This window comes from Rhopalosiphum padi, chromosome 4, assembly GCF_020882245.1.
Source record: "Rhopalosiphum padi isolate XX-2018 chromosome 4, ASM2088224v1, whole genome shotgun sequence".
NCBI lineage: Eukaryota > Metazoa > Arthropoda > Insecta > Hemiptera > Aphididae > Rhopalosiphum > Rhopalosiphum padi.
Genome location: NC_083600.1, coordinates 17,758,416 through 17,775,033, shown reverse-complemented (window position 1 = coordinate 17,775,033; position 16,618 = coordinate 17,758,416). Strand labels below are relative to the sequence as shown.

Sequence of the window (16,618 nt, the reverse complement as noted above, 5' to 3'; positions counted from 1 at the left end):
ATACTATTATCATTATAATATTATAATCGTGGCGCGCGGCGACTATCGGTCGGTCGGTTGCGTTCATCGTACCCTGGTCCGTCGCCGTCGGCCCGGCGCAATGCGAGCTGCACCAGCTGGCAATCGGGCCCGCCCGTGATAATCCCGACCCGTCCTGCCGGCCCGCAGATTATGGCTGACCGCCGACGGAGTAGTTTTCCGAGTATTAAACCACGGATTAAACCGAGCGCCGAGGGTTAAGTTTGATACCGCGATAACAGGGTACCATAACGTTTGCACCGCGGCGACGACGACGACACCGCGTCGTAGAAACACCGCGACGCGCCGGGCCCGGTCGCGACCACGCTCTCTCGCGTCTTGTACACACGTTATCGTTGTTCATTGTTATTGTCGTGTATATTCATACTATTCATAGTCGTTACACACGTTGTTGTCGTACGCGGTTGACGGTTCTGTTGTTTTGCCGGTCGTCGGACACTCGGGCTGCTCGGAGTTCGGACCGCGGGCGTGGATTGCGACAGGTGACTACTAAATACTTTAAAGTAAGTAAAACTACAGTAGACATGACATTACTGTGTACGCGATACCCTGCTATTTAAGTATTTTATTGAAGGATTTCAATTGAAATACCGTTTTTAATATCGTACGCGATTTATACACGTGCGCGTGTTTTGTCGCGATGAACGGGTTTTTAGTGATCGTTACGAACGACAACAACAATATAGGTACATATTGCATAATATAATATATATATATATATATTATACTTGTTATTTGTATATAAGATATAATAAGTTTCGAAAATATTTTATTACGATTTTGATAAAATGTATGAGATATTACTTATTTAGCTCTTTATCGTCGTTTATTAAACCTGATCTTAAAACGTAATCATATCACCTACTTTTAATAAAAACGTATTTGAAAATTGAAATATTAAATCGGTCGAAAAATTGAAACTTACCATTAGTTATTAAATTATTTATATAATTGTTTAGAAACGGTTTAAAAATAAACCATATAAACAAGAACTAATCATTTGGATCGGTATTATGGTTGTGCATTACTCTTTAGGTAACGTCATAATATTATATTATATTGTTATTATTGATCTTATTGGACGCTTACTTATTATATTGATATTTATTTTATTTCATTAATATATATAAAATAATGTATTATTATTTTACTCACGGATACATAACTTATTATACTTATATTATAGTGTAATCTATCTGCGTTATACGGTTTTTTTTCAACTATTGTCTATTTTTCATTTATTTTAATAAATATTAAATTATTATTTTATTAATTTTAATTCGTTTATTAGGTTCTTTAAAAAAACTAATTTTAACTATAATAACTAATTAATAAGTTTATTTTATTGCTAATTGCAATTCACAATATTGTAAAATCAATTGATTTAATTGTGGCACAAAAAATATGTATTATGTATATTAGGTGTTGTAAGTAGTAAGTAAAATTAATCAAGGTATTATTAAGTACTTATTTAACGTTAAAGCAGAAAAAAAAAATTAAAATATATTAAGTTATAATTAATATTTCGTTTATAAATAAATTATTGTACCTACTTATTTATAGTTATTTAATATTATACTTGATATCATCAATACTTGTCTAATTCTATCGCGTTAATTATTTTTAAATAAAGATTTGTCGACAATGTAATTGTAAATCGCAAAATATACTTGTACAGGTATATAATATATCTATTTTTATAGTTAAAACACAAATATTGAACACCAGGTTTGAATATTTTGATGTTATTAATTTATAATGTTTTTATGCTCGATTTATACTCTTCTCTTCTGCAACTATGTACAATAAGAATTAAGATCAACGGTTTTTAATTTTGCGCCATCTTAGAATCATACTATGAATTATGATTAACATTTTATAATAAAACGTTTTTTTGGTAGAATTTTCAAGTAAAAACGAAAATCGATATTTTTGCATCAATACATTGTATTCTAATATTTCCGTAGATGGATAGATTACGCACGCTTTTAATACTATTGTACCTTAAAGACTAGGTGAACCATTTAGTCTTTAAAATTACTTATGTTATTAGAACATAATATTATAATCGTTTGACGTTTGACTTTTATTACTAAAAATATAATTGTTTGACGACTGTCTTAAACGCATCCAACAACAATGTTTATCCAAAACTTAATTTGTTTAAAATTAAAATTATATTGTTATCATATTGATTAATATTAATAAAATGATTTAACTTTGTTCAGTGGCATATTTGACCTAAATTTTGGGGGTTTTTATTTTTAAATAATAAATAAACCATTAACCAATTGATTGACCTGAACGTCCCGAACAAAAATAAGAATATCGTGTATACATATATACTTTAGTAGGTTATTAGTCTAAAATTTTCTTAACGAACTAATTCTTCTTAAAAATTTGTGGTGAAAGGGGGGGATTTATCCCCACCATCCGTTAGTACGACATTGACTACTCTACTTAAATAAAAGATAATATTTCTATATTTGACTCATTGTTGGACAAAAAAAGATTACACTAATTTCAATATAAATAATCAAAAATCATGAATTATTAAACATAGTATTCTTTAAAAATTAAGTCGATAATAATATTGATATAAAAATATATGAAATTTTAAATTTGGTACCTATTGAAAACAGTGAATTATTAAAATTATTTATAGATAATGATTGTATAAAATAAACTTAAAATTTTATAAATTTACTATAATTTTTGGTTAAAATTCAATGGCGATATGCTATTTATTTTAATTTTAGTATTTCATTAATTACATTATCATGATACTCAATACAATGAATAATTCAAATAAGTATTTATGTTTAAATTTTTTTTTGTTGTAGATACAATTCTTTTATATTTTAATCATCAGAAACACGTTTAATGCCGACGTTAATTTTACTATCTGGCTACACGCCACCGCAATATTTGAAAAACTTCCAGTCACAAGTGTCGAAAACTAAAAACCAATTGTACCAAATTATTTAAAAATGTATTCAGAGTAATCAATCCAAATATTACGGTAATTTTCTATCGGCTGAGTATTTCAGAGAACTGAAAATATGTATAAAATTCGTTCAAATATCCGCCGACATCGGCCTGGTGCATATTTTGAATCTACAATCGGAGAAGATCCAACGTTGATATTGAACGTGTTTTAACCGTCTTAATCGTAGACATTTGTTTTGATCAACATTAGTTCGATTGACTTAGGTGGTGCGCTCTGTCGGTGGTGTGTCTAGTCTCGTCAGATTTTGTCTCGGGCACGGCCAGTCTTTTTTTTTTTCCCGCGTTACCGGGTACTTGGTTCTGCGCATGCGTGCCTTGTTATCAAGCCATCCAAAATCACTGTTTATCTTCATTCACGTATAAATGTTTAATAATAATAATATATATTTATACACAATACACAAATTTCGGTCCACTGTACACAGCGCTCTAAATACTATTTTGGCACGCGCGACGACCATGCAGCAGCTACCTACGAACCTTTTTGCGAATCATAATCCACAATACATGTTGATGAGACTTGTGGCTCCTGCCGACTAGGTTTCAACCAGCCGACAACGATCGCTATTTTAATTTTTTAAATTGAATGTAAGTACGACTTCTAGCGCTACCCTCGATACTATTGTAATATTATTATGTCTGTTGTCTTATATCCATACCTCGTCTTATCTATAAATTGTCTGCTCCAGATGTATAAATAATGCACAGCCTTGAGAGGCATATAAAGTCCTAGTTTACTGTAGTAAGTGATTTGGACCTACAATTATGCATCTCGAAAAATGTTACACCATTCAGGACTAAAACAGTTAGGTGCTCTAATGTTTCAATCATCAACCCATATCTTCATGAAAATCCCATATATCATTTCTTCATTTTGCATTCTTAAGTTCTGTTTTGTGTATCTATTATTATTTAGGCATTGGCATCAAGAACATGTTTTTTGTTAATGAAGTGAATTAACAAACTTGATCGTTTGATTTTGTTATGCTTTTCAATAAAACACTTGTTTTAAATATTTTTTATACATTTACTAAATTCAAAATATATTTTGTATTCGTTATCAATTGGTTTTAAAATAACTATTTTTCATTTACACTGGGCGTCTGGGTATCACAAAAATTTGATTTTTATTTATTTATCAATAAGGATTTATATATGTATGTATATATATAACATTACGGACAACAACATTTTTAGTGTTGTGAAAGTATTTAGTATTTACTCTTCTATACACAAACACTAACTTGTCAGTTTGAGTAGTAAACTATATATAGATTTTCTCCTAGTTTTTATATAGTAATCTTGAGTTTTTTAATTTAAGAGTGTAAGTTTCTGACACCTCCAAACATTTGAACTTTGTATGTACCCATTAGCTACTTTGATATTCATTATTATTTGTATACATTACCTTTACCTGAGAAAAATAAACCGCCCCAGCTCCTTGTTTACTCATCATTTTAAATATAACAAAGATTATAATATAATAAGATTTATAATTATTAAGATAATAATAAGATTATAGTTCTTTTATTTGAGTTATTTTTTTAATATTACTCTATGATCAAAACAAAGTAGTTAATCGATAACATATTTATGAATAGAACAAAATTATTCCAACCATCATTATGATGGATAAAAGGTCAATTGAAGTAAACGACAGAATTTCTAAAATCAGCCATATGACGTTTGGATGATGTATACAATTCGGCCTAATTACTGATAATAATATGTATATCAAACTTTTGTTCCAAATAACCGTCGTATAACCACACTTATCATTTTAAAACACAGGAAATTTCATGAAACTGATATTATTTTTTGTCCCAATCGAGACTTATTGCTTGAAACTGGCAGTATCCCAGTGAAATCGAGACAAATGGCATCTCTACTTATGAACTATTAAATATTTGCCTTTATTTTTATAAGCTGTACAAAATTTAAAAAAAAAAAATATATTATTGTTCCTATGATTATTTCCAATAGATAAAATAGAGATGTTTGTGTATTGTTAAGTTTATTAAGTCAATTCATTTGGAAATTAAATATAAACACTTCATTAGATAAACATAATTTTAATATATTTATTTGAAATTTGTTTTAGGTGATTCAGTTAAAGACGATTGCAGAATAATCAAGATTTAACCAATGGTTATGTATTTTATCTTGAAATTTAAGTATGTATATTATATTGTTATATCAATATAATTAATATGATTAATTATATAATTTTTAATTTAGTTATTATTGATAAATATTCTCAATGACTACCAAGTTAATTGACAACATGAATTTAAATTGTGCTGTGAAGCTGCTGCGTTATGATGACCTGCCAACATCTAATAATGAAGCTGTTGTTTCGGTGTTATCAAACAATGCTGATACAGGCAATCAATCTAGTGCTGATGTAAAAAGATCTGTAAGGATATCTAGAAAACGTACTAAACCTAATATAGAAGATAGTAATCAATCAGAAAATGTAAAAAAAAAAAAATGCATGACCAAAAAACCCCAATTGATGATTAAGATTGAATCGGGAAAAACAACTGATACTCCTCATAAAGAACAAAATAAAAACAAAATCCAAGATTCTTCTTCTGTAAAGTCTAATGAAAGCTATTTAATTAATGATGATCTTAGTGTAATATCTAATGCTACACCTTGTTCAAACAATTTTATAGATGATGAAGAAACAACTTCCATACAGAGTTCATCAAAACCTCTTAAATTTAAAATATCTAAATCTATCATTGCTGTTAAAAAAAAGCCTGTAATACATGATGTAAATAAAGATAATCCAATTAATGAAGTTGCAAAAACTGAAAACTCTGTTGGTACATTTAAATCTCCAAAAACTAAAACACTTAAATCTATTACATCAAACAAAAAAAAACCTATACTGAGCAATGTTAGCAAAAATAACACATCTTATGAACTTGAAGAAAGCAACAATGATAATTCAACAAAAGCTCCTAAGATTAAAACACCAAAATCTAATACTTCTAATAAAAAAAAATCCATGACAAATAATGTAAACAATGTTGATCAACTTGATGAACTTCAAGTAAATGATAATTGTGTTAAACCACAAGCTTCCAATAGTAAAACATCTAAACTTATTGTTTCCAATAGGAAAAAACCTGCTGTAAATAGCATAAATATAAATGGTGCAACTGATGAACATGAAACAAGCAACAAAATTGAAATTCCTAGAAAACGTAGCCGTACTTCAATAAAAAAAGAAAAATGTCAAAAATCTGATTTTGATAATATATGTAATAATGAAGTCAATTTAGAGCAATCTCAAAATTCGGGCAACATTTGTGAGACTTTGTACACTGATGAAGCATTAAAGTTATCTCAAAACTTTGATGATGATACCATGATGCTTAGAGGTAATAAACCGCCTAAGATTAAAAAAATATGGAGTGATGAGTGGAGTGGAGACAAATTGTTTAAAATTTTACCAAAATCTAGCAATGAAGAATTTTCTAATGATTCAACATTAGATGTTAATAACTGTAAGACAGTTAAAAGAATACCAAAAACTCAAAAATCAAAAAATTCTAACTGTAAAAAAGTTAAAACTAAGGTGTTTGAACAATTAGATCCTACAAATTCACCTTTGATTTATACCTCAAGTACTGATTGTGATAATATAGATAGGTCATCAATAAATGTTCCCGTTGTGCAAAATGATGGTATATCAATTACGTTCAATATTCCTCTCAATGATTCAATACCAGCTGTTTGTAATGAAGCTGTGTCTGAACCCATTGTTTATAATACACTATCTAGTGGAACTTTATCTAATATTTCTATAATACCTACAACAGGTATTGAGAGTTCATTTTCCAATAAAAATGTTCAACAATCACATTTAAGTACACTAGAACCAATATCCGATTCTGATTATTTATCAGTTTCAACGATAAGCCCTGAAAATACTGAAATGAGTTATGGCATGGCTATACTATCTGAAGCTATCAGCCGACAATGTAGAGAATCAGCTAACCAAAATTTAAAGAAAAAAACACCAGAACCTGAGACTATTGAGGTACAGTCTTGTCCTAAGAAAGCAAACAGTACACCACGACCGCAAGTCCCTAGTGCCATGGTATCACCTCAAAGAGTTATTAAAAACATGTCAAAAAAAGTACTTAAGTACTCTCCAGGATTGTGTTTGCAATCCGTTGAAAATGAATTAGAATCTCATAGTGAACTTGAAATTCAACTCCTTTCTAAACGTTTTGACATCCCTATCAACACTCTTAGGAGAACAGTTGTAGATGAGCCCCTTTCTGTATTCCAAAAAAAGTACTCCAAATCAGTGACACCATCAATGGTAACTATATCGCCCATAGTTAAAGACGCTGATTCCAAGTCAGGATTAAACTTAAATTATGTAAGTGGAAATATAGATGTAGAGTACAAATTAGAACCTATTAGAGAGGGTGTGGCTTATGAAAAAAATAATTTAAAAGACTTGATGTTAGAACTTTCAAAAACTATGCCATCGTGGAGCTTGAGCATTGTCACCAATCCATCAAGATATATAATTTCGCAAATGTCTATTGGCAAATATGGTGTCCCCAATGCAAACAAGTGTATTGTACTGGACAGAATGTTCAGAGCTTCAGTCTACATCAATCAATCATTGGAACATAAACTTAGTAAACGTTACACAACAGCAACTGAAATTGTCAATCTTATTAAAGAGTTAAATTCAATGTGATGAATATTTTTTATACATATTGATATTTGTATATTACTCTCATGGTAAAGAATAAATTATTTTTATTTTGTTTTATGATTCCAATTGAGTTCAAACCATCAAATTTGTATGTACATAAATTATAAACATTTGTAAAGGAACACATAATCAATGTTATTTTGTTATATTGTATATACTCATTGATCATTATTTAAATTGATAAATAATTTTTAAACATACATAAGTATATTTCTTTTTAATCAATTAGAATGGTAAGACATAATTATAATTTTTGTTTTCACTTTTCATCAAAAGTGTTGATTAGGTTGATTTGTTATTTTTATTAGTAATATGTTAATGCTATAATTGTATAATTTGTAATTTTTATGATTAAATGTATTTAATATATCTATTTATTATTTTTTTTTTTTATTAAAACTATATTATATAATCAATATAACAAACTAATTAAATATATTATAAAGTTAGTAGAGATTTCAGGGGTGGCGATCCTATGATATGTGTGCCAAAGATGAAGTTGACGTTGGTCAAATTTTAATGTCACGCAAAAAATTTGAAATTATTAAAAATTTTAGTTATAAGAAATTGAAAGAAACAAATTTAAAAAATTATAATTACAAAAATATGTGTACCTACTTAATAAAGTAAAATAATAAATCTGTAACTTTATTTTTATCCTTAGACAATATAGTTTCCTTTGGGAACATCAAAAATTCTTGATTGGAAAAATTTGGCACTTGACCCTTTTTGGTTCGTCACTCCAGCTCTATACTCTTAGTTTACTTGAAGTGTACAACTTATTGCATTTATGTGTATTATTTTTTAATTAGTTATAAAGTAAAAATTAGTGGCCATCATTGTATAATTCATTTATCATTCCTTAATTTTTTGTTTCTAAATTAATATGATACATTTATTATGTTAGTGAGTTTACATTGATATTTTGGCATATTATTTCATTATTAAATAATATTAGTATTTTTTTTCTTGTATAATTTATAAATGTATAGATCATCGGTTCTCAAACTTTTTTTACGTACCACTTAGGTGTATTATCAATCAGACGTGTACTACTAATGACTATACATTGAATGATTCAAAATCCAAATTGTACAGTTAGATACATTTTTTTTAAATAATAAGGCAGTAAAATACTACAACTACAGTATAATTATTTTTTATGTATTAGTTTTTTAAAATAAGATATTAATTAAATAATTGAATGGGTTTATTATCCAAAAATGACCATCCGTGTACTACCATGTAGTCTTTCACGTACCGCAGTTTGAGAACCGCTGGTATAGATAATAATTACCTAGGTATGTAAAAAATGATATTGTGTAGTAATACAAAAAGTGTAAAATAAATATTTTTTGAATTAGGTAAGTACCTACAGCAAAATAACTAAAATAGTTTTTTTTATTAATTTCTAATTTTATTACATTTTGACTGTTTTAAATATTTTTAATTACTAAAAGAACAAATTATTGTAATGCATTCTCAAGCTTTATGACTAAAAAAACAAAATTTTATCAATATAAATTGAAAAAATCAATTGTCTTTAAATACCTAGGTAGCTCATAAGGGTCAAACGTCAGACATTTTTGAAAATTTCAAATGAATGATTATAGTGATCAAATAGTAATTTAAAAATGTATTCGACGATTATTCCTTTAAAAATACAAAAAATTGTATATTTGTACCTAATGTGATTCTACCGAAAACTGGTGGTATTATCTTAATACCAATTTCTTTTCTTATTTTCTCAACTATTAAAAAAACTTAAAAGTACAATATTTTCCTATTATTGACTCCTCATTCTTAAAACCACTGACAACTTCAAATTTGCTACTAAAAAATATTTTGAAGATCGGACCAGATTCGAAATGTGATGACACAGGGTAATCACCCTCTAGACTACTCGATCATTTCGAACCATCACTCCTAAAGTCATCAGACATTTCATCATCAACACTCTGTTTTAATAGGTTTTTAAATCTTTCTATAGAAAGAGAGGCAAGTGAATTCCTAATTTTCAGGCAACCCGTTCGTTTACAACCGAATTGTTTTCTGTTCTCGCTTTATAACAGCCTGTCCGGCCGTGTTGCGCATCTCCCGCAGGAACGCTGTACGCTGTAGCCCGATGTCCTGTTACAAATCAGTGCTGTAGACCTGAAATCTTACTACCATAGTCACTAGTCGTTCCCGTCGTAAACGCCATTTCACATTACCCTACACATGATTACATAACGAGCCCTGACACACTCGTTGAAACGTTATAACACTTATAACATAGCAACTATTATATTATACAACAGTAAACACGCGGCTGATGTAAGTACTAAGTAGCTGTACTATAATATTGTTGAACCAAACAATTTTCGCGGACACGGAAAAGTACCTTATTTTATTTAGATACGTGTGGTACCATGGAGTTCAATAGCTTGACCAATATTGAGGTGCTGAAGATCGACAATACGCTGACGGCTATGGGATATGAGAATAACGTTGAGTAAGTGCAATATATATTGATTCAGGACTCCGAAATTCTATATAATAAATACATTTTTTTTTTGTGGGGAAATTATAAAACATCGAAAGTAAGATACAAATTTGTTTCACACTTTCCTGATGTAAGAAATTGTATTTTTGTGATTAAAGCGCGGGTGTGAAGTTGGGTGATCAAAGCCAGTGTTTACGGTTTCTAATGCTATTTTATTAATTTTAGAATTTTAAGTACTATTTATAGGAATATTTTTATAAAATAAACAATATACATGCAACTCCAATAAAGTAGGTATGCAAATACGCGAATGTAAAGATATATATGTATTGATTTTGAAATAATAAGTAGGTACTTAAGGTACCTACATTATTAGTTGTTAAACTTATGAGTTATGACATCGGATAATTCAATCTTTTTATTTTCAATAATTTGGTTACCTATTTTTAAATCTTTTGTCAGACGCGCTGTACTGCAATTATCAGATTTGTTATAGGTATTTAAATTCCAGAGCTAACCGTGCAGTTTCCAAGTATCCTACTAGTTACTACTATTTTTACTTATTTACCAATATTTAAAAGGTATTTAATTGCACGTATTGGTGTTTTTAAGTGCATATTATTATAGCGCTACATTTTTTTTTTATTATAACTAACTTCTGAGTCCTTATTATTACATATATTAATCAGGATCGGCCTGGCCAGAGCGGAGGGCTGGGATTCCTGCCTGGGCCCTTGCCGTATTATAGTTCCTGGACCCCTGTACTGTGTTACCCCAAAATACAGTTTAAAATTATTGCTGGGCTCCAGAAAATAATTCCTGCCTGGACCCTCGGGTACCCAGGCCGACCCTGATATTAATATATGTATTATGCGGCACATCAATACGTAAAATATCCATATTTATTTACGGCATTATGTATTGTACTATTGTGTATTAATTTATCATAAGTAGGAATTAAATTAATATTACTATTATTAGGTAACGTATTGGCGCAGTTAAAATTCTAATCTAAGGAGCGCTAAAATTATGTAGGTAACTTATAGAGAGCTGAATGAGCTGATGGTTTTTACGTATCATATGTTGGCTACATAAGCTAGACAATATAAAAAATAAGTTGATATTTTGAACATTAGGTTTTTAATTTATCTCATAATTGAGTAGGTTACTTCAATGGATTTGTTAAACTTCAATTCAATAATATATCTTTGCGTACGATACAGTCAACACTCGATAAACTATGACGATGTGTTACTGTGTTAGCCCCTATTCCTAAGAAATAATTTATTTAAATTACTAGATATTAATGGTATTATAGTAAATTACTTTACTTATACTGCAGTGGGTGTGTAATATAAGCAATATTGTATTATTTATTGTGTTTTTGTCAAGTTTAAGAAACAAAATGGGATGGATGATTGACGAGATGGGCAAAGTATCAGCAATGGCACAAGACTTAAGGTCGCCGATTACCAGCGCAGAAATGCTCATCAATTCTGATCACGTCCTCTATATGATGATCGAACACAATACTTCTGCGTAAGATATAATCTCTATTAATATATTATAACTAATTAAATACATCTTAGTCATAGCATCTATTAGGTCTAGACACCTTTTTTGCAGAGGATGCAACCTATGCATATTAAACCTTTAGAACTTATATAATTATATCCACTCAATAAGAATGTTAGTGTGACACTGATTATAGCCTTATAGGTACATAATAGTATAATAGATTATTAAAATTAGACTATAATTTATTATTTAAATTGTATACAAATGACAATATTAATTAATTTTTTTTAATTATTTTAAATTTTTACCCTAAACATTTTTTAAATTATGTAGGTACAAATTACAATGTTAAATGCAGATTGCAGTTATACTTTTAGATATGTCAAAGAAATGTTACATAGTAATGATTATATTTAATTATGTAAATCATAATAAAATAACGAATAATGTATATAGTTGATACGGAGCGGTTTTTTCCTATAATGGGGCTTTTTTTCTGATTACCACTTATATTCCGTTCTCCTATAAAATATAAATGTCCTCGTTCTTGCTCTATAAACATTGTCGGGTAGATTATCCGTCGGCCTTTATGTACATTAAGCTCGTAGCCCGTAGGTATATATTTTGTGAACTTAATCAATTTTGTATAATAAGAAAATTAATTAAATAAAGGAGTTAATATTGTACATTAAAATATTATATAGTGGCAATAATTCATATAGGTATTAATTAATTTTCTGTTTTCATTTTCTACCACAAGTTTATATTTTTGAACTTATTTATTTATTATCAGTGATTTTTATATACATAAAACAATAAAGTTGACAATCAGAATAGAATATAGTTGATTATAAGAATTGTATTTGTTGTCAAGGCATTTTGTTGTTGTTGGAATTTTAATGACGGGATGGAAAAAATTATGTCTCTACAACAAAGCTGTAGGATCCTGTAAAGAAACCATGGTTTACTGTTTGATGGATTTCTACATCCACGAATCCAGACAGTTCAAAGGTTATGGAAAATACCTTATCGATTACATGCTGAAGGTAACTATGATGACGTAGACATATTTTAGTAAATTATTTCATATTAATTATTTTTAGTATTTGTTTGTTAAAGAAATGACTAGTCTGATGATATAGCCGCTCGCTATTACTATTGATTTTATAAAATATTATATATTTATATAATCAATGGTATTACTTATTTAGTTAAAAACAAAAATTAATAATAAATGTGTGTTTATATTACATTATTCATTAATTTATTAAGGTTAATATAGTTTCGATATTTATATATTATATTATAATAGTAAAGATATATACAATAATTAGATAAAATATATAAATGAAAAAAATCATAATTATAATAGAAATAATTTAATAAATATAGAAGTATTTAATTATGATGGAGGTCAAAGCTCGGAATATCTTAGAATAGTTACAATGTTACAACTTACAAATACATCTTTTCTATCGAGTTTTCTTATTATCCTTCATAATGAAATTCATCACGTGGATTCTGCCTAATACGACTACACTACATTAATTGCATTGCGATTACACTTCGCTTTCTATTGCTTCGGTTAGGTTAGGTTGAACTTCATAGCCTCTAGACCAGGAATGGCGAACTTTTTAATAACTGCGTGTCAAATCAAAATGTTTGGTTTGATTTTATTTGCCTCGCGTGTCAGAAACTTTTCAGACCTTTTTTTGCTTAAAAAATAATTAATTAAACATAATATAAACATGATTTTATTTGTTGTACGTATTTAATTTTACGAGATTAGAAAATGCAAAGTACAGATTACGTCGATTACGAATTTAAGACATTACGTTAATAATATCTTACAATATATTACAAATAACAATAATAAGTTTAAAATAATTTCTAATTATTAGTAATTTTTTTGGAAAGTGAAGTAAAAATTATGAAAATATGAATTATATTTAAATTGGCGTGTCACTGAAATAATGCGCGCATGTCACTCTGTGAGACGTGTGAGTGTGTGACATAGGTTCGCTATCCCTGCTCTAGAATGTTTTAAATGCAATACTTGTCCGGATCAACAAAATAATAAGTATTGTTAACTGTATTATGTAATGTTGGGATCCAGCATGTTGTAAATCGTTGTTGACTATTCTACAATCTAAAAATTATAAATAAAATTATAGATCTAACTTAGAGCAATAAATGTATTACGAGATAATGAGGTGAAACAATTATCATATTTCTATTATTATAAAATTGTTTTTATTTAAAAAAAAAACTATAATTGTTGTTTTATATTTATTTGTAAAGGATATGCATTTATGTGCCAAAAATTTGGCTATTGAAAAACCGACTAAAAACCTATTGCAGTTTATGTGGAAACATTTTCAATTATCTAAACTTGTAAACCAGGGAAACAATTTCATAATCTATGAAGAGTTTTTTGACGATGCATGTGAGAATCCAACTTATATATACCTACTATTATATAATAATATACATTTCACTTACAAATATTTTGAATTTACCAAATAGAAAAAAGTATTAATAAAATAATAAATTGTGTTCTTAGTCAACGAAAGGAGTTATAACAATAGTGTAAATAGGTAAAATACTATAATATTATGTATTTTTATATAACATATTTACGTGTATTTTTTAAACAATTTAAATTATATTTTTGATTTTATATAGAATATCAACATCCGCTTGTACGTGTCAATCGATGCTAGGACAACATGAAACACCAACATATCATGAAACAATGGGCGAAGTAAATACTACTCAATGATTTAACTATTTACTAAAAAAGTATTATATAATTATTATTTTATAGACTGTACAAGAAAATGCTGTATTTTTGGGGTCAAATTACAACCCAGGGATCAATTTGTTAGTATATTGAGATGTATGAATTTAAAATTGTTATTTATTTATTCATTAATTTTTTTTTTCAATTATATTAGTGTTGAAAATCAGTTTAAAGAAGTAAATGCATTTCAAAAGGCACAGCAAGATAGAAATTCTGCGAAACAAGATCATATATTCCACCAGAATTATCCAATATAGAATATGCTAAATGATAATTCAACGTAATAATATTTGCTAGGTATATATTTTTTTCCTCAATAAAATAAAATATTAAAATTTAACATTATACAATTATTACTATCTTATGTTAATGTTTATAAATAATAAATATAAAGTATAAATCATGGTATACTAATTTTTCAAACGGCAAATTATTCACCTAATGTATTTATTTTTAATATTATACATTTTTTTTCATAATAAAGTTATTAAACAATAAAATATAAATGTTACAATACATACATATGTATTATTATTGTTCTCTGACTTTCATTTTAATTTATTTGTTTATACATTTTAACTATTGAATTACTTAGCATTGTAGTTTGTAGTTATAGATTATATGTTGAATATAATTTTATTTATTCTTATTTATCTCTCTCTCTATATATATATATAAAGAGTGGTGGTATAAAGGTAGGAGATTTTCACTACTGATACGAGTTTTGTGAAAATTAAAAACGTTATTTTTTGGAAACAGCATACATACATTGTAGCACAAATAATGAAACATTTATTATATTATTTTCCATTATTTCGTTTCTAAAGGGGTTAAACTTTAAAAAAAAATGTTGTTGAATTTTTAAAATCTGCTAGGAATTATGTTTTTTTTAAACGTTGTTATCATACGTATATGTATGGAAATTTCTCCTGCACTATGTCGCTACTAGAGTTTAGAGTTATAAATTCTTTGATATATTTAATTTTCTGTATGTAAGTATGCATTTATTTGGTATATTGGTATATACACTGGGGTTAGGTTAAAGCCCTACTTCTAAAAGTAGTTAAAAAGTGTCCCTTTAACAAATTATTTGTATGGTACATCAGAACGTTCCAACTATAACCAAACAGTCAATATAACTCAGAATTCCGTTGAGATTAAATCTTGGTTTTCATTTTTTATGAATTAATGTTATTTAATATTAAAGAAAATATTTATTAACAAAAATACAAATTATTTTCCTATTAAATATTAATGTTTGTTTATTTTATATAGCTCTTTATTAAATAATGTAAAATTGAGCTTTATATATTCATACATAAGTAAAATGTGATTTTTTAAGCATGCTCACGCCATCATGCGTAGAATTTAAATATTTTTTGTCTGGGTGTTCTTAAAAGACAACCAATACTAACAACTTAGTATTATAAGAAAAAATATTCTCTTTAAAAATATTAAATTTGTGTAAAACATTAATTATTTTTAAAAAGGTAGTAATATTTGTGATTTAAATTTTTCATGAAATAAATTACAAATTTGAACATCATTCGAGAATAAAAGTGGAATGAGTATGTTACATAATCACTGTTTAATTTTTATATATTACATATTATACTATATGCATTAGACATTATACATAAAATTATATATGGAATGGTTAAAACTATAAGCAGACATTAGTCCCTCCTTGAATTTTTTTCCATTTTAAACCCTGTATATAAATCATTGAGAACCATACGGTCGATTGATCACATAGCAGTGATATTTGACCAATTTCTTATTTGTTGTGACTCGGTTGCACGGGCTTTATCTTAGTATAAATCAGTGGCATCAATTTGTACACCACATTTTTTATACTAATACCCGACCACAATGAAAATTCAGATAGTAATAACTATATAAGTATGTAACTATAGTTTTGTAATATGTAACAACATTCAACAAAATTCAAAAACCTTTAGATTTATAAATTGATAAGTATAATAAATACTGTAATTTTTAGTTTTTTTGTGTA

At 27.8% G+C, this 16,618-nt stretch overlaps 2 protein-coding genes across 5 annotated transcripts; both read left to right on the top strand.

Annotated features, from left to right (window-relative positions):
• Window positions 1–334: 334 nt before the first annotated feature.
• On the top strand, window positions 335–8,762 carry LOC132928531 (uncharacterized protein DDB_G0287625-like). Of its 4 annotated transcripts, none has more exons than XM_060993280.1 (3): window positions 335–521; window positions 5,150–5,222; window positions 5,287–8,762. In XM_060993280.1, the coding sequence occupies exon 3, from the start codon at window positions 5,309–5,311 to the stop codon at window positions 7,778–7,780; it is 2,472 nt and encodes an 823-aa protein (XP_060849263.1). In that variant the 5' UTR covers window positions 335–521; window positions 5,150–5,222; window positions 5,287–5,308; the 3' UTR covers window positions 7,781–8,762. The 4 variants fall into 4 exon arrangements, with proteins under 4 accessions (XP_060849263.1, XP_060849262.1, XP_060849260.1 ...); XM_060993279.1 differs by having other exon boundaries at window positions 335–542; XM_060993277.1 differs by lacking the exon at window positions 335–521 and adding an exon at window positions 3,389–3,636.
• Window positions 8,763–8,894: 132 nt separating this feature from the next.
• On the top strand, window positions 8,895–15,029 carry LOC132928533 (alpha-tubulin N-acetyltransferase 1-like). The gene is made up of 8 exons (XM_060993285.1): window positions 8,895–10,292; window positions 11,676–11,822; window positions 12,676–12,847; window positions 14,103–14,247; window positions 14,365–14,398; window positions 14,487–14,565; window positions 14,629–14,684; window positions 14,759–15,029. The coding sequence occupies exons 1-8, from the start codon at window positions 10,210–10,212 to the stop codon at window positions 14,859–14,861; spliced, it is 819 nt and encodes a 272-aa protein (XP_060849268.1). The 5' UTR covers window positions 8,895–10,209; the 3' UTR covers window positions 14,862–15,029.
• Window positions 15,030–16,618: the final 1,589 nt, after the last annotated feature.

What these genes read in the sequence shown, in the direction of transcription:
- LOC132928531 (XM_060993280.1), top strand. Translation starts at nt 5,309, where the DNA reads ATGACTACCAAGTTAATTGACAACATGAATTTAAATTGTGCTGTGAAG.
- LOC132928533 (XM_060993285.1), top strand. Translation starts at nt 10,210, where the DNA reads ATGGAGTTCAATAGCTTGACCAATATTGAGGTGCTGAAGATCGACAAT. An exon ending in TTATCGATTACATGCTGAAG is followed by an intron (nt 12,848 to 14,102) that starts GTAACTATGATG and finishes TTATTTGTAAAG; the next exon opens with GATATGCATTTATGTGCCAA. An exon ending in TACAACCCAGGGATCAATTT is followed by an intron (nt 14,685 to 14,758) that starts GTTAGTATATTG and finishes CAATTATATTAG; the next exon opens with TGTTGAAAATCAGTTTAAAG.